This window comes from Meriones unguiculatus, chromosome 12, assembly GCF_030254825.1.
Source record: "Meriones unguiculatus strain TT.TT164.6M chromosome 12, Bangor_MerUng_6.1, whole genome shotgun sequence".
Classification (NCBI taxonomy): Eukaryota; Metazoa; Chordata; class Mammalia; order Rodentia; family Muridae; genus Meriones; species Meriones unguiculatus.
In genome coordinates this window covers 33,151,432-33,177,104 of record NC_083360.1, presented here as the reverse complement: position 1 = coordinate 33,177,104, position 25,673 = coordinate 33,151,432, and the positions used below count along the sequence as shown (strand labels likewise).

At 44.4% G+C, this 25,673-nt stretch overlaps 1 protein-coding gene across 9 annotated transcripts in view; it reads left to right on the top strand.

Moving 5' to 3' along the window:
* Window positions 1–25,673, top strand: part of Nf2 (NF2, moesin-ezrin-radixin like (MERLIN) tumor suppressor) — an 83,758-nt gene that overhangs the window by 43,054 nt on the left and 15,031 nt on the right. For 3 of the 9 annotated variants that reach the window (XM_021632725.2, XM_021632722.2, XM_060365578.1), the window contains 10 exons: window positions 2,038–2,113; window positions 5,362–5,496; window positions 9,478–9,552; window positions 10,489–10,602; window positions 14,283–14,405; window positions 15,619–15,836; window positions 18,099–18,204; window positions 21,056–21,183; window positions 23,387–23,552; window positions 25,131–25,175. In XM_021632725.2, coding sequence (XP_021488400.1) covers window positions 2,038–2,113; window positions 5,362–5,496; window positions 9,478–9,552; window positions 10,489–10,602; window positions 14,283–14,405; window positions 15,619–15,836; window positions 18,099–18,204; window positions 21,056–21,183; window positions 23,387–23,552; window positions 25,131–25,166 — 1,177 coding nt within the window. In that variant the 3' untranslated portion in view covers window positions 25,167–25,175. Of the gene's footprint in view, window positions 1–2,037; window positions 2,114–5,361; window positions 5,497–9,477; window positions 9,553–10,488; window positions 10,603–14,282; window positions 14,406–15,618; window positions 15,837–18,098; window positions 18,205–21,055; window positions 21,184–23,386; window positions 23,553–25,130; window positions 25,191–25,673 lie in introns of all 9 variants that reach the window. The other 6 variants (XM_060365582.1, XM_021632723.2, XM_021632721.2 and 3 more) reach the window with 4 other exon arrangements.

The following is a 25,673-nucleotide window of genomic DNA, read 5'->3' as shown; positions in this document are numbered from 1 at the left end:
TCTACAATTTTACGAAATTAAAGCTGGTTGGTGTTGATGCACACCTTTAATCCCAGCACTCAGGAGGCAGAGACATAGGGATTTCTGGGAGTTCAAGGTCAACCTGGTCTATAGAACAAGTTCCAGGACACACAGAAAAACCCTACCTCAAAAAAGAAAAGAAAAAGAAAAGAAAAGAAATTAAACCATGAAAATGTATAACTTGTTGTAAGTATTCCCTTGGTAGCTTTAGATATTGCTCATCTTTTCATTAGGCCCCACCCCAGTCCTTCAAATAAACTTCCTACTTAGATATTTTCTTAAAGCTTATTTTGTGCATATGGATGTTTTCCTACATGTATGTCTGTGTACCATGTATGTGCTTGGTGCCTGAGAGACTAGAAGAGGGCACTAGAACTGGAATTACAGATGATTGTTGGGCACTATGTGGGTGCTAGGAATTACACACAAGACCTCTGGAAGAGCACATCTTAGCCACTGAGCCATTTCTCTAACTCCTTATCTTTGTTGTTGTTTGTGCCCAAAAAATGGAGAGATCAGAAGTATATTGCTTAATCATTTATCACAAAATGATAAGGAAGAAATAGCTTCTGTTTCTCAGTTTCCTTTCTTTCCAAAGATAACTCGTTTCCCAATTTCTTTCTTTTTGTTTTTTGAGTCAAAGAGTCTCACTATGTAGCTCTTGTAGTCCTGGAGCTGATGATGTATTCCCCAGGTTGGTCTACACCCGCAGAAGTCCACTTGTCTCTGCTCAGTGCTGGGATCAAAGGCTTGTGTCACCACGCCCAACCCAGTTTGCCAGTTTCTAATTAGCGTCCCCATAGATTAGTATTGTCCATTAATTTTAACTTACCATTGTTATATTACTATTTTGTAGTGCTGAGGATCAAATACAAGGTTTCTCACATGCTAGCCAAGTAACTGTTCTTTCACTGACCTACACCGCTAGGTGTAGCTATTTTAAACTTTAGATAAATACAACCAATTTCTGTTTTTAGTGCCGCCTTTTACTCAAGATTATCTTGTGAGATTTGAGTTCATGGCATGTAACAATAATATTCTCATTTTCATGGCTGTGCAAAATTCCAATATATTAGTATAGCAGATTATTATTCTACTGTTGAAGGACTCTTAAGTTGTTTCTTGGTTTTTGCTCTTACAGGTAATGTTGAACAGTTTTTCCAAAGTAATTGAATCAATTTGCATCAGCAGTGTGTGTGATTTCTGCTTCTTCTACCTGCTTGCCAACACTTGGCATTCTCTCAGGGTGAATTTTGAAAATCCATCTGAGAGTGTTTTGAGATGAGAGAGAGGACAAGGACAAGGTCACAGGGAAGCTTGAGTTAAATTACTTTAATGCTGGTACCTATTGGAGAGTTTTCTGCAAGTCACTGTACTTCCACAGCCTGCTTTAAGTTTGACTTATAACACAGAAGTGATCATCCGCTGGCCAGGGTTTATGGCTCAGATAGTTCTTGCCTTAACCTTGACAACAGTACTTCGAGAGATAAAACCAGGAAAGTAGGTACTGTCAGCCAGCTTGTAGAAAAGCTTGTTCATTACTAAAGCCTCTAGGTTAAGAAAGTGCACAGAGATAAGGCAATGACTTCAGTAATTCACTTGAGGCTGCAAAGAACACACTGTGGTTTTGTTTTTTCTTTTTGCCATTGCTGGGAACAGAATCGAGAGCTTTGTGTGTGCTAAGTGAGTGCTGTACTACTGAGCTATATTCCCAGCCCCCACACTCTTTTTTTAATCACTCGAGACAGATGTCACTATTTACCAAGGGCAGAGTGTGAAATTGAAGCCAAGAGTCAGTGTAATGAGTCTGTTTTCTTATTTTTATGGGGATGGGAAATTCTGCTTGTGCTTAATAGACTCTGGGTTGGGAGAAGCGGTGCTGGTGTCTGGCCTGTCTCTTATCTTCTGCGGGTGTCGTAAGTCCATAAGCATGCCCAGAATACTTGGCTTGGCAAGTGTCTGTCCTCCACCTTTGTCACTTAGCCCCAGTGATGGTGTCTTCCATTCTCCTCACAGGGATGAAGCTGAAATGGAGTATTTGAAGATAGCTCAGGACCTGGAGATGTACGGTGTGAACTACTTTACAATCCGGGTGTGTTGACTCCTCCCCAAGTTCCCTGGCTATCAGGCAGACTGAGCAGAGGCCACACAGCCAGATGGGCTACTTCCTCATCCCAGGGTAGTTAGAGTCTTTTATGGTTGGTGGTAAAGAAGAAAAGAGGAAGACAGAGGTTGAGAGCCGGGTTTTTTATTTGGGGATTTCAAATTAGATCAGAGGTAATTAAGTGGCAGTGGTACCTTCAGGGACTTGGGCCTGGCTCTCTTCTCAGCAGAGACCTGTTGTAACACTGGCCGTGTAATATTTGATTATTCTGGCCTCTTGTGAGATCCAAGGATCACCTGGAAATAATGTCTTTCCCTGGGGCCCACTGAAAGTAAGGTTGCTCTTACAGATTCCTAATTTGTGTGGGTGGAACTCTTGTTCTCACTGTGAAGCTAATTAGTTTTCTATTCAGACCATTAATGGTCCCCAGGCCTCTGGGAACCAGTGCCTCTGCAGAGAAAGGCATTTGTGTTCTGTTCAGGTCTGGCCCTAGAGCACATCTCCTGTGGGAGATTCGGCTGCCGGTTGCAGTGTATCCATGGCTTTTTCCAAAGGATGTACCCAAGCTGTTCTTCATTGGTGGGAGATTGGATGTTAAAATGTTGGCCACCGATGAGTAGACATTAAAGATGAGCCTCAGTCATCTACCCTTATGATCCCAGTTACCCTTTGCTTTCTTTTTTGGGGTTCTTACAGTCTTTGTTAAATTTGAGTAAATTGAATTAAGCATGTCTCCAGTATTCTAGGATAGCTTTCTACTTAATTTGTTCCTAAAATACAAGTTTTTGTGGATTTCTTTGCATAAAGTACAGGGCACACTGAAATGTTCTACTATAATAAGCAAGTGCCTAAAAGATATTTTATTTTCAGCAGGACCTGAGTTCAGTTCTCAGCTCCCAGTTTAGGAGGCTCAAAACTGCCTGAGACTCTAGTTCCAGAGGAATCTCGTGCCTCTGGCCTCTGAGGGCACTTGCACTTATGTGCACAGACACACAAATACGTAACAAAAAACAAATCTTAAAAAAAAGAATGCAGAAGATTGTGTCTAATGTTTCATTAGGACCAGTGAGATGGAGTAGTAGATAGGGTACTTGCTGCCAAGCCCGACATCCTGAGTTCAGTCCATGGAATTCACATGGTAAAAGGAGAGAACTGATTCCTACACATTATTCTGTGATCTTCACTGTGCTGGGGCATTAGCATGCATGCACAACACACATAAGTGTTAAATAATTAACAGCTTCATCAGTTTGTATTTGACATTCATTTCTTTGAGGTTAGACCAATTTAATACATTTCTGTGGTTTTATCAACCAAATTAACATCTCTGACCGCCACCAACATTAATTGTTTAAAAAAGAACATTTTGTAATCCTTAAAAAGCTGTTTTCTTGGGCTGGGCAGTGGTGGCACACATCTTCAATCCCAGCACTATGGAGGCAGAGTCAGGCAGATCTCTGTGAGTCTGGTCTACGAAGTGAGTTGCAGGACAGTCAGGGCCACACAGAGAAACCCTGACTCCAAAAACCAAGCCAAAACAAAATAGTGTTTCTTATAAATTTATTTACTTAGAGGATCTATATACACTTTATTTGTTACTATCTGTATGTGGTGGTGGGCCGAGGATGCCAGGCTGGAGTTCTCGTCTGCCTGTGCATCCTGGGGGCCAACTCAGTCATCAGATGTGGCAGTGAGGATCTTGACTCACCAAGCCATCTCAGCAGTCCAAAACCAGTTTCTTGTTAAGGAGTATTTCCACATTAATCAAATGAGCATGAATTAATTTTTGTTTTTTATGTTGAATAATAGACAGAGTTAAAGACATTTAAGTGCCTTTATATTAGACATTTCAAATTCTGTCATTAACCAGGGAAGATAAATGCTTAATACATTTTATTTTAACTGATAAATAGATACTGGTACATATTAATGGGAGCTGTGTGACGAACTGTTTCAGAGGAGTGGTTTGTGTTAACCTCCTGTCTCTAGAAGTGTCAGTCATAATGAGAGCAGAGAGTGGAATCCTTTCTTTCTTCTTTTATTTAAACTAAATTATCAAAAACATAAGGAAAGACCTTATTTTCCATAATGGCTTGTAAAAATACAATCGGCACTTCTTCAGCACATCCGTTTTAAAAGCTTTGCAGACAAGCAGAACACTGTATGGCTGGGTGGCAGGGCCTGATTTCAGGTGTTAGAAGGAGTAGTGAGATTTATCTGAGAGTGCTTGCCTCCCCTCTAACGCCTGCTGTTAGATTGGCACTTCTCTCACAGCCCAAGCACCTTCTCACTTTGCAGATCTGCTCTCCTACCCCTGAGTCTTGGCTCAACTTCCTTGTCAGCAAGGGGTCAGGAGCTGCGGTGTCCTTGTGCGTGCAGGGAGTTTCAGATTGGCTGCCGTGAGGGTAGGGAAATGGCTCCATGCCTGGTCAGTAACGTGGGGCATGGGAACTGAGCCTCTGACTGCACTAGCTGTTGACCAGGGCTGTTCTCAGGGATAACAGTCAGAGTTAACAGGTGTCTTAAACAGCTGCGTAGAAGTGTAATTTGTATATAATTTATTTTTGTATTTCTTCCAACATTTAATTATCAAGCATTTGAAACATAAGGGAAGTTTTCAGTGAATGCCAAAAATACCCACCACCTAGCTAGTGCAGTTAGCATTGTACCGTGTTAGGGTATGGTATACAAAACTACATGGAGCTGCACTGTAACTTAAAATGAACCCATGTAGTCAGTCCCTAGACTTAAAATTTCCCTCTATAAATCCAGCAACCTGTGTGTGTGTGTGTGTGATGATGATGAAGATCAAATCCAGGGTGTTGTATATGACAGACAGCACTACCAGCAAGCAACAGTGGTACCATCAAGCTGCCATTTCCTGTAATGGGAGAAATGTTCAGACATTTGGATTTTGGCTCTCCCTCTGATAATCTGGTCATTTAACTAGTACTCACAACACTTAAATTACCATTTCTTCAGCCACCAAGCCAGTGACAGGAGCCTTGAGTCCACAGTGATATTTTCAGGGGATACACCAATCACAAAAATGGTATTGTTTTGACTCTGCTTCACTAAATCCAGAAGCTGGAAGCCTCCTGGGTTACAAGAGAGCTGTGATTTCTGTTGGGACTTGTTGAAACTTGTCAAATGTAACAGTGTGCCAGATTCTTTAGAAAGTTGAATAAAATCCCCAGTTGGAAGCTGACAACAGCTGCTCTTTATTGGCTCTGCAGAATAAAAAGGGCACAGAGTTGCTGCTTGGAGTGGATGCTCTGGGGCTTCATATCTATGACCCTGAGAACAGGCTGACCCCCAAGATCTCCTTCCCCTGGAATGAAATCCGAAACATCTCCTACAGCGACAAGGAGGTAGGACATGTCTGTGGTACTGTAGGTGCCACTTGTGGTGCAGTGGTCCTGCAAAAGGTCCTTTCCCGTCTCTTCTCTTTGCCAACGCTTCCCAAGACAGATCATCTCCTTGTCAGTGAAAGTCCTTTAATTCCCAGGCTTTAGAACTTGGGTTGTTGTTTTTTAAAGTACTTATGGAGAGTTTTGACATCCTATTTTCAAAGTGCATGGCTAAATCCTACTATTGACTAATACGAGAGCAACTAGCTCAACCTGTCAGGACTAAACCCCAAAGAACAGAAAGAAGGAAAAAGGAACATCTTCTGATTACTCGGCTTTCTGTTTCCTTGTATTTTAAGTGGTCTCTTTTAAGCTTCTCCCTATGTACTGTGTTTGCTACATGCAGTGAAGTTCGAGTGTGTGTGTGTGTGCACACATGCGTGCGTGTGGGTTTTTTTTAACAGGGTCTCACTGTGTAGTTCTGGCTGGCCTTGGGCTTGCTATATAGAGCAGGGCAGCCTTTAACTCTGCTTTCTGAATTCTGGGATTAAAGGCATACATCACCATACCAGGCTGCTAGTTAGATATTTTGTAGAGGGTGTGTTAATGAGTCAGGATTCTCTAAAGAAACAGAATTAATGTGATGAATGTGTCTGTTAAAAGGGTATTTGTTAGATTGGCTTATAGCATGAAGTCTAAGTAGTTCAACAATGGCTGTCTCACACTGGGGAGGCTGAGGATCCACCAGGTTGGATATCTCTGCAGCCTTCTTTTGTGCTGAAGGCCTAGAAGATTCTTGAACAGCTGCTACTGTTTAGTCTGTGTTGTAATCCCAATGGTTCTAATATTGGTGAAGGAATGTTGCAGCCACAGGACAGATGAGCTTGCTAGCAAGAGTGAGAGCAAGCAGGCAAAAGCAAAGTTTCCATCTTCTGAGTCCTTTTATGTGGGCTACTACTAAAAAATATGGCCCAGATTTAGGGTGGTTCTCCCTGCTTTGTAATCTGATTAAGAAAATCCTCACAGGAGTGCCTGACATCTTGGGTTTTAATTAATTCCAGATACAGTCAAATTGACAACTAAGATTAGCCGTCAGTGGATATTTCAGCAATGGTACGAATGAAGATAGCAGGCTGCCATATTTCAAATGGTTAAAGGATAAAGTTTTGGGAAACTTAAATAACATTCATTGGGTTCAAATACTTATTTTAATTTATTTTTATTTTATGTGCATTAGTGTTTTGCCTACATGTATATCTGTGTGAGGGGGTCAGATCTTGGAATTATAGATGCTGTGAGCTGCCATGTGGTTGCTGGGAATTGAACCTGGGTCCTCTGGAAGAGCAGTCAGTGCTTTTAACCGCTGAGCCATCTCTTCAGCTCTGGGTTCAAACATTTCTATGTAATTCAAAATGGCCTTGAACTGACAGCAGTGTTCCTGCCTAAGCCTCCTAAATTCTGGTATTACAGGCAGGATCCACTGTGCCCAGAGTGGGTTCGCATATTTCTTTATAAGATGAAGACTTTCTCCAAATGCAGTAGTCCTGTTTTATGTATTCATTCTTTTTCTCTTTACTGGATGGTGCTGGGGATCAAACCCAGAGCCTTGCATATGCAAGGCAATTGCTGTCCCACCGAGCAGCACCTCAGCTTCCTACTCATTCATTTTAAAGGAATTATTGAACATGTGCTTGTGCCAGGCTTCAACAGAGCAAACAGATGTGTATTAGGTCTCTAGGAAATCACGGTTCAGTAATGACTTGACTGTTCTAATGCATAAGTACAGTGTGGGCCGCTGAGGTGGCCCAGTGAGTAAGGTACTTGCTGTCAAGCCTAATGGCCTGAGTTCAGTCCCTCAGACCCTGATAGCTACATATCTGTTTGTTCTATGAAGCCTGGCATGCACCACTGTGCCTGGCCCAATTGCATTTCTTAATCCTAGACATTCTGGTGTTGGGTTTTATAGCTGGTTATTCTGGGATGGTTCTTTTCTTCAGGTTCTTAAATTGGAAGCTCCACATGACTTAAAGTAGTGAGTGTTTTGTGGTGTAACTAGTTCTTCACGTCCCAGTTCACAAAGGCTGGTCACTACACATCACACATTGTGCACTAAAGGTTCCTCAGATACTTGTTCTTAAGAGAGCTCAAAGATGAAGGCCCCCTGGCTTGCCTAACACAATAACTCTAATTGCCCTCTCTAGGAATAAGGCACCATCATGTTCTATCCTTACACGGCAAGCAGACCTCTGGCCACCTTGGCATGCCGTAATGGGAAGTCGTTTGGGGAGTTATGTATGGCAGTCGTCCTGCTAAAACAGTGTTGGTTTAAGTTGATTGATTCTTTGTGTATGGCCTGGGGTGACATAGAGCCTGTGGTTTTCATACTGCTTGTGGCATCCCACTGACAGCACTAAGGTTCAGAAGCAAGGCTAGAAATAAGTTTATGAAATTCATAAATAATATTCTACCCCAGAGCAATACCAGGACTAAATTAACTTGGCCAAAAGCAAAACTAAGGATTTTTGGTCTTGTCTGTGCTCATTTCTCATCGAACAGTATAAACATGTAAAGAAATACCCAAGAATCTGCCTTCCCCACTACACTGATTTGCTAAGCAGCTCATTCTTCTAGTTTTACATTTTGGGTTCCTGAGGATAGAAACCGCATGCAGGCAAGAACTGCACCTCTAGTTTAATCATTTCCCCCTGCTTTGCTGGGAGTAGCTATACAAGTCTGTCTTGAATGTGTGTGTACTTTTACAGTATTTGTTAGCATGTGCTAATTGTACAAAGTAATGAGTGTCACTATGACATTTTCATATGTGCGTATGAAATGCTTTGATCTAGATATGCCTGTTTTGTTTTTGAAGTGGGTCTGCTATGTTTCCCTGGCTAACCTAGAACTCTTTTGTTTCTTTTCTTTCCAGTTTTTCAAGACAGGGTTTCTCTGTGTAGCCTTGGCTGTCCTGGAACTCACAATGTCAGAGAACAGGCTGGCCTCTAACTCAGAGATCCTTCTGCCTCTCTGCCTCCCAAGTGCTAGGTTTAAAGGCGTGTGCTACCACCTCTCAGCTTGGCCTGGAACTCTTTATATAAACAGGCTGGCTTTGAACTTGTAGTCTTCCTCCTCTGCCTCTTGAGTACTAACATGACAGGCATGTGTTATTATATCCAGCTTAGAGATACATTTCCAGGGGCTACCCTTGGAATCTAGGATCTCTCTGGTCTCCTTAATGGTTTAGAGTGGCAGTTGCCTTTTTGTTTGGGGGTTCTTTGTTGTTCTTGTTTGTTTGTTTCAGTTTCTCTAGCCTTCATTTTGATTTTAGGAACTATATATTTCTATTTTATAGCAACCCATTTTCTTCACACTATTCTTTCTTTTAACATCTTTTACCAGTTGACCATGTTAAAAGATCCATAGTAACTTGCTGTATCTTATATCAACTATAATCCTTCTGACTTTTTTATTCCTCACCACTTCTCAGCCTTCTGTCTAAGTCTGCTGAATCATTGCAGATGCTAAAGAGCTCATAAGGTTGATATCTCTGCCCCTTCCTCTTTCACCGTCTCCTCCTCCTTTTGTTACTTTTCAATGTCAGAGACTAACTTTATTCTTATTACTTGCCATATACTAAGACCTCCCATTTGTGGTGGGTCTGCTCTAAACCTCTAGCGTATTTTTACCATGTCCTACCAATGAGACACTAACTTATGGTGTTATCTCAAGTGTTTAGCTGTTGTTGGACTAATTCCTACTAGACTGTGAGCTTTATGAAGGCAAGGAGCTGTGCCAGCGTGGCTTCCAGAGCAGGCCCATCACGGGTTCTAAGATGTAAGATGGTTACGGTCATGAACTTCTGCAGCCCTGATCTTGGTGCTTGGTATGTCTCTAACTTACCAAGGCTTCATTCCTGGGTACCAGGAAGCCAGGACTAGGCTGTCTGGTTGCTATATTTGTGGATTCCCAGTGGGTACCACCTCAAACTGTACTTCTTTCTTTCAGTTTACTATTAAACCACTGGATAAGAAAATTGATGTCTTCAAGTTTAACTCCTCGAAGCTGCGTGTTAATAAGCTGGTAAGTTGAGGTCCTTGTTTTCATGACAGAGAACTAAATTTTTTGAGGAATTAAATGCACTGTATGTAGTATGCATGTATGTATGTATGTATGTATGATTGCCTTTTTTTTTTTTTTTTTAAGCTTCTCTGCCAAGGATATGGCCCTAGTTTCTCTTGCTAAGAGGTGTGAAATATTTGATTTGGTAGCTTTTTTTTTTCTTTTTTTTCTTTTTTCTGGTAAAGGAATAAAATCTAAGGCTTCCTGCACGCCAGGAAACACTCTACCACTGAAATACAGCTCAGCCCTCCACTTGTCATATTGATTTGCACTTTATAATTACTAATGAAGCCCCATCTTATAATTTGTTGACCAAATCTAATTTCCTGTTTCATGTCTTTTGGCCACTTTCCTGTTGGGTTGTTTGTTTGTTTGTTTTCTTTATTATTACCCTTTTTCCTTGTGAGATTCACTTTCCTTCTCTATGATGTCATGACAAACAATTTCACCTCTCATGTTGACACCTTTGTTTCTCTGTGTTTTCTTACTTGACATCTTTCATTTTCCTGATTTTCAAATAAAAGTTACCTTTGAAATTGGAATCAGCTTTTTGGCATGAGGGAGAGAACCAGCTTATGTCTTTGTACGTGAATAACCCAGCTCTCTCGCCGGTCTTCCCTGTCCTTCTGATCTGCCTTGCCACACCTTGACTTAGGAGACTATGGTTGGTACATTTGGGTGACTAATGGAGTGTCTTCTCCTCACTTGTGATTTTTATCTCCTGGATTATCTGAGGCACCTTCTTGTAGATATTTCCAAAACAGAGCATTAGAAGCCATCAGCAGGGCTTTTGTGTTTTATTCCATTTCACCCTCAGGTTTACTGCTGGCATGGTAGGCTGGTAGGCAGCCAAATAGATTTATGTACTTACCATGTTCTCTGTTTCTGTGACCACAGATTCTCCAGCTGTGTATTGGGAACCATGACCTGTTCATGAGGAGGAGGAAAGCTGACTCTTTAGAAGTTCAGCAGATGAAAGCCCAGGCCAGAGAGGAGAAGGCTAGAAAGCAGGTGAGGAAGGCTCTGTTCATCTCATTTGCTCTGTGTATGTATGTATTTGTGCACTTGATGTTGGAGGCCACAGGTCAACCTTGAGGTATCATTTCTCAAGAGCCATCTACTTTGCCTTTGAGGCAGCGTCTCTCAGTGGACCAGGGACTCAGTGATAAAGCTAAGCCAGGAAGTCCTCAGGCGCTGTCTGTCTCTACCTCCTTAGTATGCTATCATGCCTGGTCTTTTTCATGGTGCTAGGGCTCAAACTCGGGTCTGCATAGCAAGAGCTTTACTAAGTGAGTTTTTCCTTCCAGTCTTTTGTTTGTTTGAGACACATTCTTGCTGTGTAGTCCTGGTTGGCCTGGTACACTCGGTGGACCCCAGTCGGGCCTCAAACCAAGACAGTTTTCTTGCCTCAGCCTCCCTAATTCTGGGATCACAGATGTGTACACCATGGCCAGCTAAGACATGGCTTTTTAGGGCTAACGAGGTGCTCGTCAGGGAAAGGCACTTGCTGTGCAAGCCTGACACTACCTGAAACCCATGTAAGATGGAAAGAAAGCTGATTCCACAGAGTTGTCCTCTGATGTCCACACTTGTGCCAGAGGACATACACCACACACTTCATGCAGCCACTCATACATACAAGAATGAATAATAACAACTAAAATCCGTGTTTAGTTGGTGCTGCTTTTGGACAGCCTTGGCCTACAAGATAAGGAATAACTGTTGTCAGCTAGAATATTATGGTTATAGATGCATGCACCTGCTCTTTTTTCATTTCTGTTGGATCTTTATTAGCTAATGCCCAGATAGTGGGCGGTCAGCTATGGAAATAAGCAGTTGGGCTGGTGAGATGGCTCAGTGGGTAAAGGTTTGCCAGCAGACCCAACAGCCTGATTTGATACCCAGAGTCATGTGCTAGCTAGAAGGAGAAAACTTTCGACTAGTTGTCCTCTCACTACCACAGGCACACGTGCATGCATGAATAAGTAAACATAAAAAAAATGTTAAAGGAAATTTATAAAAAAAAAAACAACCTCAAGATCTGAGATGGGTGTGGTGACATGCTCCTTTAATCCCAGCACTCCAGGGAGGAAAGGCAGGCAGATCTTTGTGAGGCCAGCATGGTCTACAAAGCGAGTCCAGAACAGCCAAGGCTAAACAGAGAGCCTTGTCTCAAAAAACCAAAAGAAAGAAAAAGAGAGAATGTGTGTGAAAGAGAGAGAGAAAAAGGAAGGAAAGAAAGAAAATGCCAAGACCCTTAGTCATTCCTATACTTTAATTGTGATCACAGAGTTGGGACAAGGTAGCCAGGCATGTTTTGTCTCTCTGTCTATCTAGCTATCTTTCTTTATGTACGTCTCCTCTGCCAGGTCAGTGCCCTTTCTAATTAGATGGTGACAGAATACAAAATGGCATTTTCCGTGCGTGCTGTGGGATGCTAATTAGGCTCCCAGCTGCACTTCCTCACTGCAGGTCAGTCTGGGCACACATGGCTGAGCCTCTGAAGGTGTGCTGGTCGCACCTACCGGCAGACTGGACCAGCTACATCATTGTTCTCTTCGCGTAGACCTTCTCTGCTCACTGAAATCCACAGCTAATTTGATCCTTGCTGCTGAGAATATCAATTGTGGTTTGGGATGAACTGTTTGATAGAGCAGCTACAGCTGCAGTTGGCTCCCCTCAGGACTCACAAGCTCAGAGGTGTAATAATTAGTCTGTGTGGCATTATCTGATCTGGGAACTCCAGAGAGGCTGGCTCTGCGCCCCAGGCTTTAGAGAGAAATGCCCAGTTTGAGCCAGTGAGCTGTGCGCTTGCCCTCGGTTTGCTTTCTGGGACAGTAGGCCATCAGTGTGCTCCTTAGGATGCCTTAGGGGTGAGGCTCTAGGTTCTATTGGACAGAAATGTGCTACTAAACTAGCGTGGGCATAGCAATGTCTTTAAAAAGCATATTCTTTGACTTGCGTCTTTCAGTAGAGAGAAGTTTAGAAGTTAGAGATCTAAAGGCATCAAGGGAAGTTATGGGCCCTGGTGCGTGGGCCCTGGAAGAGAATAGTGTAAATGCCATTCAATGGAATCTGGCAACCCTATAGCTAAATCTTTCCTTTAGTACATGACTCAGTTTCCTCATCTGTCAAGTGGAGCTAGTGATGCTTCTTTCCAGAGAACAAATTTTACCTAAAAATTTTCGTAAGTCATAACTTTCTTTGAAAACAGGAAGTCCTTTATTATTTAGGGTGAAGGTTTCATGAAAAGTACAAGGCTGGGAACTGACGACTGCCTAGTTCTTTTTTTCAAAAGGAAAATGGAAATGGAAATTGTGTTTTAGTAGAAATTGAAGAACGGGTTGCCAAGCTGTTCACTGAGATCAAGAAGAAAATCAAAGAATTTACTTTATTGCTTGTCTATTTTGCATGATTCTTTCAATTAAGATGTCCTAAGTGGGGCTGGAGAGATGGTTCAGAGGTTAAGGGCACTGCTTGCTCTTCCAGAGGTCCTGAGTTCAATTCCCAGCAACCACATGCTGGCTCACAACCATCTATAATGAGATCTGGTGCTCTCTTCTGGCGTGCAGGTATACATGCAAGCAGAACATTGTATGCATAAAAAATAAATAAATTAAAAAAAAAAAAAGATGTCCTAAGGGGTCTTCATATTTAGAAAGGATGGCCTTGTAGTAGTAGAGTTTGGGTGAAATTGAAGCAAGAAGGAGTAATTAGGAGCTGGAGAGATGGCTCAGAGGTTAAGAGCACTGGCTGTTCTTCCAAAGGTCCTGAGTTCAATTCCCAGCAACCACATGGTGGCTTATAACCATCTACAGTGAGATCTGCTACTGTCTTCTGGTGAGCAGGCCGAATGCTGTATAAATAATAAACAATAAATGATAAATCTTTTTTTAAAAAGTAGTAATTAAACATGATTTTGTTATCTAAAGCAAAATATAGTACATTGGTCACTTCTGCTTTGTGAAGTCAGTGCCTTGGGAGTCACAGGAAACTCTGCTGTCTTTAGTCGTGGTGCTATTATTAAGCTTGGCAGGTGGCCCAGTTAACACTATGATCCAGAAGGCTAGGGGTGCCAGTAGAGGCATTGTTGTACTGCTTCTGTAAGGATGGGGTCTGTGTTCCTGCTCTGAGTTGCCCCCACATGGGGCTGCACAAGACTGCAAAAGCCACTGCAGCTTCCCGCTGTGAAATTCTGTATGGGAACTATCATTCTCTTTAAGCGGATGGAGAAGTGGCACTATTGTGAATGAAATTGTGTGAAGGGGCCATAGGGACTAGAACTGTGAAGGTGAACAGATAAGAGAGCTGCTTTTTCTGGACCCCTCTTTTGGGGAGGAAAAACCTGTATGGAGAACTTCCAGTCACAGGGCAGGACTCTGGGAGGTTTCCCAAATAACAGAACACTGTAAGGTGAGACAGATCGTATTGTGTGCAAGAATGCTCTTTTCTCTGCATGTGGAGACTGAGTTTGGGTTTTGTTATTTGTATTTACTACTGGAATTTGTTTCAAGCAGTACAGCTTTTAATTCTGCAGGTAGTTTAGGACCAAGGGCAGCAGACAAGAATGACCCAGGCTTTCTAAAGGGAAGACAGGAGAAAGGCCCCTCCAGTGGAGAGGGAGGCTCCAGAAACTGGCTGTTCTTGGGTTTCTGGAGCACTGTGACATGAACCTGTTCTTTTATCCCCAGATGGAGCGACAGCGGCTGGCTCGAGAGAAGCAGATGCGGGAGGAGGCAGAGCGTACAAGAGACGAGTTAGAGAGGAGGCTTCTGCAGATGAAAGAAGAAGCCACCATGGCCAACGAAGCTCTGGTGATTTCCGAGGGTTAGGGCTCCCGGAGGGTATGTGGGCACTTGTGGAGTTAGGCCTCCTACAGACCATGAATTTATTTGTTTTCAAAACACCAGTGCCTTTTCTTACTAGAAAATTTAGGTCAGGTTCATTTGCAACCAAACTATACTTTCCAAACTGAGATTCCTTTGAATTAGAAATTATTGGCCTTGGCCCTAGCAATTCTTGAGAAGTAGTACTAGCCATAATCTGGGAGTAATTCTTTGCATTGAAGGATAGTTGTATAGTTCCTACCTCTTCCTGCTAGCTGCCAGTAATACCACTCCCACCTCAAAAATGCCTAGGACTGGGATGTGGCTCAGGGGCAGAGCCCTTTTCTTACATGCCCACAGTTTGTATTTATTTTTGTGGCGTGGTAAGTGAGAAGAGGCAATTTCAGATATCCGAGACTGGACTTGAATTCATTATATAGTCAAGAATAACCTTGAACTCTTGATCCTCCCTGACTCATTTCACAAATGGTTGGATGAAAGGCATACCTGCCATGGCCAGGCTGCCTTGTTTTTGATTCTTCCGCACTGCAGGGAAATAGTCTCCAGACATTTGCACAGGAGTGGGCTGTGGGCATGATACCTCTGCTTTTGAGTCAGTGACTTAAAGGGACAGAACACAGCTTAAATTGCTCGTCCCCTCACAAGCCTGAGCTTCGCAGAAAGGCACTCTCTACATAGCTGCTCTTGTTTCTTCCCCCGTGGTGGAGCCGCAAAGCCCTGCTGAATAGTTGCAGTGGGCAGCATGCCATCTGTTGTCAGGGAGACTGGGGATCTCTCAGTGGGAGGGCACAGGGAGGTTAAGACTGGCTCTTAGGGGGCTGGAGGGATAGCTCAGAGGTCAAGGGCACCGGTTGCTCTTGCAGAGGACCAGGTTGGATTCCCAGGACCCATGGGTAACTCAAGATTTGTAACTCCAGCCCCAGGGGATCCAACGGCCTCTTCTGGCTTCTAAAGGTATTACATCTGCGTGTACAGGAGCACAGACATATATGCAGACAAAACACCTACACACATAAAAATAAAAGTAAAAAAATAAGTGAATAAAAAAGGCTGGTCCTTGCTGCCCTGTGCAGGGGGCCCTGGTGTAGGGAGATAAGCATGTTCACTCTCTGAGACTACTTTTCCCTACATGGGAGGTAGGCGCTGATCCTACACTAGCTGAGAGCACTTTTCTTCCCAGATGCGATCTGAGGAAACAGCTGACCTGTTGGCTGAAAAGGCTCAGATCACAGAGGAGGAGGCCAAGCTTCTGGCCCAGAAGGCTGCAGAGGCTGAGCAAGAGATGCAGCGGATCAAGGCCACAGCCATTCGCACTGAGGAGGAGAAGCGCCTGATGGAGCAGAAGGTGCTGGAGGCTGAAGTGCTGGCGCTGAAGATGGCTGAGGAGTCAGAGAGGAGGTGAGTGATCGTCCTGGGCCCTGAAGCCTGCTGAAGGCTCATCTGCTTGGTCCCAACCCTACTGGAGCTGGTGGTAGCATCCTCAGACTTCTCTGTTGTGGGAACAGGACTACAAGACTTCTTCCTGAACAGGCTGGTGGGATGGCAGTTACTGGGAGGGCATAGGACATAGTTCTCTTTCCCAGGGAACCTTTCTGTCGTGCGCTCACAGCAGACTCCTGTCCTCCTAATAGGGAAGTGTGCAGGAAAAACAGTTACACATACCATAGACTGCTCTTAGCCAGAGAGGAGAAGAGGTTCTTTTGCACTAAGGGGGGTAGGAGCAGTGTGTTGGAAAGATGACTCAGAGGTTAAGAGCATTGACTGCTCTCCAGAGAATCTGGGTTGGATTCCCAGCACCCACACGGTGACTTGCAACCATTTGTAATTCCAGTTCTAGGAGATGCAACCCCCTCTTTGGCTTCCATGGGTACCAGGCATGCACATGGTACAAAAACATACATGCATGCAGAACACCCATACACATAATACAGTAATTTCTGAAATGGGAAGTGGGGCCAGGAAGATGGCCTTACCAGTAATGTGCCTGCTGCACAAATATGAAAACCTGGCTTTGCATCCCAGCAGCCAAGTAAGCGTGATGGCAATGTCTGCAGCCTCAACATAAGAGCTGGGGAAGGCAGGCGGATCTGTGGGACTCACTGGCTAGCCAGTCTAGTTGAATTAATAAGCACACATTTACTGAAAGACTGTCCACTGAGGTGGGGAGCAGTAGAGGATTATACCCTTACTGACCTCTGCACAGGCTCACACACACAAGAATATTTATCCCACACACGTGTGTGTGCAAAATCAGCTTGGTTCTTTTTCATTTTGATGCAGGTCAATGGCAGTTATTTACTTCAAAAGGCAAACTACCCATTTCCCTGCTGTTTTTCAGGTAGTTAGGGGAACAGGGAATTGTGTATTTTTGTGACCAGGTTGCCTTAGCTTGTGCCCAGAGGGAAAGATAGAACTATTGTCTGTACTCTTCAGACTATCCTAGGCTCTGGGTTGTTCTAGTCCTGCAGCCTTCGGATAAACTCTGGCACAGTCCCCATAGCATCTGGCTCTGTTGATTTAGAGCACTTGAATTTGGCTCTTAGCTACTAAGGTATATTCACTACAGTTTTTCTCACCACTTTTACATGTCATTCTGAGAATGTGGTTCCTTGATGCCTATCTACTCCAGGCCCCTTTCTGTGTATGGATCACGTCTCTAGGGCTAGACCTCTGTAGAACCTTCTAATGCTACACCTAACCCATCGAGCAGGGCTCTGCACCAAGACATAGATGTCCTCAGTGATGGGACTTCTTCCTGCCCAAGGAAAGTGGATACTTGGCCACTGGGGGGACCTTTCTCCTGTCTTCCCTTTAGAAAGCCTGGGTCATTCTTGTCTGCTGCCCTTGGTCCTAAACTACCTGCAGAATTAAAAGCTGTACTGCTTGAAACAAATTCCAGTAGTAAATACAAATAACAAAACCCAAACTCAGTCTCCACATGCAGAGAAAAGAACATTCTTGCACACAATACGATCTGTCTCACCTTACAGTGTTTTACTGAGGGTTTGAAGAAGCAGTTCTTTCACGTTCTGCCCTTTCTGGCCCTTGTGCAAGGCTTGTGCTCTCCTTTGCCCAGCTCACTCTTCACCCAGAAACAAGCAGAGTGCCTCTGGGCCCCACCTATGCTCCCTCCTCACCACCTGTTCTGTTGTTTTGAGACAGGGTGTCACTATGTGGCCCTGGCTGGCCTGGAACTCACTGTGTAGATCAGGCTAGCCTAAAACTCAGAGATCTGCTCGCCTCTGCCTCCTAGTGCTGGCATGGAATACCACACTTCTAGTTTTTGTTATTTTGAGATTGCATCTGCCTGTGTTGACCTCCAACTCCTGGGCTTAAGTGATTCCTCTGCCTCAGCCTTGGGGGTAGCTGGCACCAAAGGCACAAACCACTGCACTTTGCTGGCTTGCAGCACTGCCGCTTCGGTTGTTTCCCAGCAGCTAGCCATATTCCATTCTAGCTTTACCATTGAGATAAACGGTACCCAGGGATACTGTTCCGGCTTCCTGTAGATGTCCTGTAGATGTCCCTGACACAGTGTCCTTCTTCGCCTTGCTAAGTGCCAGGTACAGGGTTAATCCAGGTCTTCGCTCTGGATGTAAGGTGTCTGCACACCCTTTTTGTCCCCTTCGGAGGAGCTGACGTCTCTTTCTTTCTTTGCAGGGCCAAGGAGGCTGACCAGCTAAAGCAAGACTTGCAGGAAGCCCGGGAAGCAGAGCGAAGAGCCAAGCAGAAGCTCTTAGAAATGGCCGCCAAGCCCACATACCCAGTGAGCCTGCCTCAGTCCAGCCACTTTGGGTTGTTTTGGTCTGGCAACTTCCCTAAGCCTCCAAGCCTTTTAGTTCCCCTCACAGTGCCTTTAGGGTGACAAAGCAAGTTGTGGATTGGACCCTCCTAGTCTGCCATTTAGCCCTGGGCTGACTAGTCAGTTACCTCTCTTGTTATGTAGATAACAGACCATGGGGGGGGGGGGCTTCCAGCTCTGGAATGTTTGTAACTGTGTTATAGTCTTTACCTCAAGAGAATTGGCTGTCTAGCTCCCTACTGCCAATCTAAATGTAATGTTCAGCTGTCAGTATATGCTATTGCTATGACGTGGTTCTGTGAAAGGCCTGACCACTCCTCAGCAAATCACTGCTGTGCCAAGATTAGCTGCCAGCCTGGGTTTGGGGATAGGGAGGCTGGCTTGTACTAAGTGGGATCACAAGATGAGAAGACATTGCTTCCCTTCATTTGCTCTGAACAACCCAGTCTGCACAGTTTGGATCACTTGTTCTCTGTCCATATAATATCATCAATTGGAAATCTCTACCTGACAGATATGCACATGCGCCCAGATCACAACCCAGCCCTGCAAGAAGGAAAGGCTCAGTATGGCTGCGTTTTGCAGAGGACCAGGATGTCCTACTGGGCAGGGAAGAAAGGATGGGATATTCTAGGCAAGGACACCACGTATTCACAGCACAGACACATAACTCATTCACACATATGCCACACACATACTGCACAATGGTGCACAGGAGAAACACACTGCACGTTTGTGCACATGGTACATTCACATATGGCACAGATGAATTCAGGACGCAGAGACATAAGAGCCCCAGGTTTGAGTCGGGGGAATGTGAGCAGTTTGCTATTGCCATGTGTCCTTGTTATCTATCCCTGAGTAACAACCCCAAACACCATTATTTGTCTCTCGGGCATGGTGCATTAATCAGGCTCATGTCTTCTCTCAAGAGCTCTCAGATGATCACAGTCAGGTGACAGCTGGGATTGTGGTAGTTTGAGGGCTCGGCTGGCCTGTGTACCTGAAATACATGTGTTTAGAACATCTATTGGAGCAAACTTTATAAACTGCTCTTCATTTTACTCTTTAGCAATGTGTCTCGGAGGAGAGCACAGCAATTCCTTAATCACATCATGTCAGATGGGTGGATTGTAATTCAGCTAGCCAGTCCCTGTAGATGGGTATTTAGTATGTTTTCTGTAGCAATTTTGAATACAGCTTCACGGAACGTCCCTGAACACAAATCTTTGCGCGTGCATACACACACACACATACACACACACACACATGTGACAGTTTTGGTAAAAAGCAGTTCTCAGAAGTAGAACTGTGAGGTCTGATGTTCGTTTTGTGACACCTGCCAAAGAGGTTATGCCAGTTTCTGTTTTCATGAGCAGAAACAGGTCCTAGCTAGTGTTCTTCCTCTCTGAAGTATCGGGTAAATAGTCATCTGTAAGTTACACCTCCACAGACCAGACCTTCACATACCCAGCATTCAGCCCTAGACATCAGTACCTAGATGTCCCTGCTCGGAGGCGCATTTGACACTCTGCACGCATTCTGCCTTAGACCTCATTGCCATAAATGAAAGTTGAGAGGTTCTGTTTCTTTCAAACACTGTCCCAGACTCAGTAAAAGATCAAAGGATGAAAGGCCAGAGTCTGCCTTCAGAACGTCTGTAGCCGTAGAAAGAAAAAGACATAACCACAAGGGACCTCTGCAGTGTGGCCCTGAGGAAAGAGCCACCCGCTGTGCACTGTGCACACTGTGCTCAAGAGCTGCAAAGGGAAAGGGCTTTGGTGAAAGACTGAAGGAGCTGAGAACCTCGAAAGAGAAATGGAGAACTTGCTAGACGTGATGTCATATACCTGTAGTCCTGGCACTCAGAAAGCTGGCATAGAAGGCTCACCAGTTTGAGACCAGCTTCAGCCATGTGGCGAGATCCCATCTCACAAACAACAACAACAAAAACAACAAAACAAGAGAGACTCGGGCTGGGTACATAGCTCAGTGGTGGAGTGTTTACCTAACATGCACAGCCCTAGGACCACAGAAGATGACAGGGAAGCAGGAAGAAAGGGGAGAGCAGCAGGGAGGGGAAAAAGGATACATGTTAAGTACACAAATGAGAACTTGGCATGGCCCAAGGGATAAACAGTACTGTTCACAACTTGACAAATGATGAGGGACACTAGAGAGGTAGATAGGGGTTGTATGTTAGGTGACCTTTTGTTCTGAGATGAGAAGGTCCTGAAAACAAGTTTAACGACATCACCCTACTACCCTTCAAGCCCTTCTTTGGCTCTGTCTTCTGAATCTAAGCCTCTATCATACCAGCAAAGCCTTTCTGATCCAGTCACTTACCACCTCTCCACAGGGTCACTTCAAATGCCCAGTGCTCCTATTGCACCCTCTACCACCATGCCTCTTGCCTGGCACCTTCTCCTTTGGCACATTCACTGATCCCCATGGACGCAGCTCCCTAGCAGACCTCTCCAACCTCCTAAGATTCTGTTCCTCTCCTGGCTAGTGTCCACTTTATTTAACTGAGGATTGCAAACACATCTGCTTTGTGAATAAGACTTTGGTCTGCTTAGAGCCAGGGAGCCTGTCTTCTCTGTGTCTCCAGCTCCGAGCCCAATGCCTGGATATTTCCTAAATGAAAAGCTGAGTAGAAGTTTGTGTTTGATTCAAGTGATCATGGAAATGAGGAGATCTGAGCAGAGAAGGTTGGCTTGTCTGAATGTGGCTGTTTTGGGACCACAAGTACTGACTTTAGAGGGCTTTGCCCTATGTAATTTAAACCTCCTAATCTGAGCATTCTCACTGACAGCCCATGAACCCAATCCCAGCCCCGCTGCCTCCTGACATACCGAACTTCGACATCATCGGTGATAGCCTGTCATTCGACTTCAAGGATACTGACATGAAGCGACTTTCCATGGAGATAGAGAAAGAGAAGTATGTACCCTCTGTGCCCTGCTTGGGGCAGTCATGAACATGAGTGAGTGGGTGTGGCCTAGGGACACAGAGGTCACAACAGCAGCTAGTCATTACCTACAAAGGTCTGCTTTGTTATCACCCACTAGAGAACAAATTTCCTAATTAGGAATTAAAGATAAGAGATCAGGACAACAGTCACCAGCCAAGGATAAAAATAACACTTGATTATGATGATATCCTGGAGTTTATAGTGGTTTAAACCTTGACTGAAGAATAGGACTGGGTTGTGGTGAGTTCCTGAGTTAGACTGTTAGTTATACTTCGCAGAGTACTAAACTATAGTTTTCTTCTGGTCGTGTTCTTTCTTCAGCCGTGGTTCTAGAACACAGGTGAAGAAAAAGGAACAAAAAAAAGTTCCTAGGCTGAGCAAAGCCATGGTTCAGGTGAGAAGAGTTCTCCTATGCTGGCAACCCAGAGTGGAGCTTCAGCCCAGCCAGACCACAGCCACTTCTGTCAAGTACTGCCCTCCGCTCTGTGGTCAGTAGAAGTAGAGCGGAGACGGGGAGGAGATCTAAGAAAGATCCCTCTCATTCCTTGAGCCAGAAGTAAATTGGTTAATAGTGCTACAGCTGGCAGAGATCGCAGTAACACTGTGGATTGAGCACCTGTGTGTCATGGCTTCTTAGTGTTTCTCTTAATTCATGCCAAGTAACAAACACCCCACTGGCACCAAAGGCGGGTTTTAGGGACTGAGGATATAGCTTAATTCACAGAGTGCTTGCCTAATATACACAAAGCCCTGGGTTCAAACTCTGGTATAGTGGTACACACCAGTCATCTTAGAACTCAGGAAGCAGAAGTAGGAGCAATGAGGCCCAATCTCCAAAAACCAGTTCTAGTGTTCCACTTACATGAAAGAGAATAGACGTAGTTTGATGAGCTCACCCAGCATCCACATAGCTGTTGAGGAACAGGACAAGGATTGAAACCCCTTACTAATTGTTGTACTCTCAGAATAGCAATCTGGAGTCCAGCATGAACGATCAGGAACCAGGCTATTCTCCTCTGATCCCTCATGCTGAGAGAACAGCTGAGAAGCTGGTGATCCAGAGCTGCTGCTCTGAGCATCAGTCTGAGCTCCTTTCTCATTGTCCAGATGTACATGTTTATGTGGTTGTGATCAGCATAAGGCCACATCCTGTTCTGTGTCTTAGTTTTTTATAGTTTGTATTTTCTTACTGTCTTAGGGTGTTTGGCTGTTATAACAAAATACCAGAGGCTGGAAAGCTTATAAATAGCCGAAGTTTACTTCTCATAGTTCTGGAAGCTTAGAAATCCAAGATCAAGGCATTGTAAGCTCAGTTTAATGAGAGTCTTCTTCCTGGTTTATTAATGGTACCTCACTGTGAGCTTATATGTGCAAGGGGTCTCTCTAGGGTTGGTGTTCTTTTTTTTGTTTTTGTTTTCCTTAAGGATATAAATCCCTAAAGGCTGATGAAATAATAACTTCCCAGGCTTTCACCTCCTGAAACATTGGTGAGTCGTCTGAAGCATATAAATGGGATGACACAGACATTCAGCCCATAGCACTTTTTCTGTGGCTCACAGAACTCAGGAGGAGGAGGCAGGAGGATTAAAGACTGGCAGAGCCCAGCAACTGGCTACAGTAATCCCTTCAGAATGTTTCCTTATGTTTGTGTTATATAGTTTTCTGTTTATGCTCTCGTAGTTAAACCTCTTCAGGTGAAAGTGAAGACCTATTTCTTCCTGATGTTGGCTGAGTGAGTCATCACCCTTTTCTAAAGGTCTCAGAGTAAGTGGAAGAGTAGATGTGGCACTGAAGAGATCACCTGGTTTACTGCTTCCAGAAGATGGAAGCAGAAACATGTTGGGGTTCAGGAGGCTTCTGTGCTGTGATTCTTCATACAGACCCAAAGCTGTCTGGCAGGGGTTGTGTGTGGGACACTGAGAAAGTTTACCCAGGACTTTCTTCCTGCACAGAGGACCTGTAATTATTATCTCAATTGTACTGATAGGGAAAGGGGTTCATAGCAGTTAAGTAGACAGCCCAAGCTCCCTTGGCTTCTGGGTGGCCAAGTTCAGGTGTGAACCCCAAGCTTTGGCTCCAGGCTGCCACACTGAACAGCTTCTAAGTCATGGCTCATCTTTTCCCTGCCTCATTGTCCGCCCAGTCATAATGTGTGGTTTCTTCTTGCCACAGAGTGGAGTACATGGAGAAGAGCAAGCATCTACAAGAGCAACTCAATGAACTCAAGACAGAAATTGAGGCCTTGAAACTCAAAGAGAGGGAGACAGCCTTGGACATCCTACACAACGAGAACTCGGACAGGGGCAGCACTAGCAGCAAGCACAACACCATTAAAAAGGTACCTGGGGTCTGCTGGGTTTGCTGAGTGGGACACATTCATGAAATGGGAGATTGGCATCTAGTTTCCTCAGGAGCCCAGGCATTAAGCTGTTGGCTTTTTTTTTTTTTTAAACATATACTTAGTTAAGGAAATGTTTCAACTGACAGAAAGGGAATTTAACCTGCCGATGACTGTGAACCCATTGGCTTGATGGAAGTGGAGCTCGTGTTAAAAGCTCTGATGAGTCCTTGTTTGAGGATGGGTTTTGGTCTATCACTGAGCACTAAAGTGAGTTTGTCTTTAAGGCCAATGGGACTTATGCCCAAGGAGCTGCCTCCCTTAATGAGAACGCACAGTGAATTAGAGGCTGTTGTGTTAAGATCAGATTCTGAATCTCAAATTTTTTCATGCTTAAAAGGAAGTACATAGGAGAACCTTAATGTTTAAAAAGATGAAACTTCCTTTATGAGACTCACAGAGTCCCATCTTTCTTTCCTGATATCTAGAGTTCTCATTATTTTGGGGTTTAGAAGTTTCTCAGTCCTTGTTATCATCCCAAGAATGCATGTATCACTTATTTGGACAAAGCAGAAAGGTTCTCTGGAAGTTAATGCTCTGCTTTTAGCTGATTGCCCCTGTAAAACGGGACTTACAAAGGGATTGGTGGGTTGGCACACAGTGGTAACCCTAGCATTCAGGATGCAGAGGCAGGAGGATTGCAAGTTCAAGGCTAGCCTGGGCTACAGATTAAGACCCTGCCTTTTTTCCCTTGAGTTTGGGTGGTAATTTATATGATTAAGTTTCACTCTCTATTTCAGTCTGTAAAGCAGTCTCCAGTTCAAGGACTATCTCTGTTTTTAGTGATTAAGTTGTCACTGAAAATCCTAAGAAACCTGTGTCTCCCTGCTGTCACTCATAGATAGATAGGTAGATAGATAGATAGATAGATAGATAGATAGATAGATAGATAGATAGTTGGGATCCCTACTACACCAAGTAGAGAACTCCTCCTAATAACATAAGAGGGAAGGCATCACCACACCTCACACCCTCTTTCCTTTGGCTTCTGTTGTTTTATGGGTTTTTCATTTCAAACAAAATTATTAAATGTCAAAGGGGAGTTTAAAACCAGGCATGGTGGCCCCACAGAATTCAGGAGGAGGAGGCAGGGGGATTAAAGGTCATTTCGGTTACAATGAAAATTCATGTCTAGCCTGTGTTCCATAAGACCCTGTCTCATAAAGGGAGAGGCACGGGAGTAAAGGGGAGGGCTCTCCTCTTAAGCCTAAACATGGTTGGGCTGGTGAGCTGGTCAGCCCTGAGGGAGCAACTTCAGACCCCTCACCTTGCCTCCTTGTCACCTGGCCACCCTGAGCAGTCTCCTGTGCCACTCCTACTGTGGTCAACTGGGCTCTCAGCTACAAATGCCTAGCGTGCTGAAACCAGAGAAGCCAGTGTTCAAGGTGTGAAAGTACATAAAGTCACTTGTCTCGTTTACTGAGCATTTTGCAAATTGCACATGTGACATTTTGATTTCACAGGGTATGTCTTTGTTCTTTTGTTTTGTTTTGTTTTCATTTTATTTTGCTGGTTTAGCCTCAAGCCCAAGGCAGAAGACCTATCTGCATTTGAGTCCTCAAAGTAGGTTCTTCCCAGGTATTCTGTCTGTGGTGATGGTCCTGCCGTCTGTGGTACTAACCCATGCATGAGCTTGCCTGTCTTTGTCCTTGGGCCACACGGTGCCCTCTCGAGGGCAGGTGAAGCCTGGGGCCTGGCCATAGCATGCTTTGAGTGTGAGAGCAGGTGTCCACCCTGGGGGGCCCAGACCAGCCTCCAAGGGCCCAGAAGAGCATGTCATGGGGCTGCAGGACCCGTTGCTTTGTCTATCTTATGTCACTGTTGGGTTGGGGAAGACCATGGCTTCCTTTCCAGACCGATCTGTATCCAAGGACTTTGTCTTCTTGGTGGTATACTTCTTTGATAAATAACTCTAGCATGGAAATGGGGTCAATTCTGATGCTTTTAAGACTGGTGTCTTTCATACAAGATCACTCCTACCTACCCTGTGGTGGTACGCTCTGCAGACTTATCACAGCTGGTGGCTTCTGGGCGTGGGTCACTCATTTTCCCCTCAAGCTT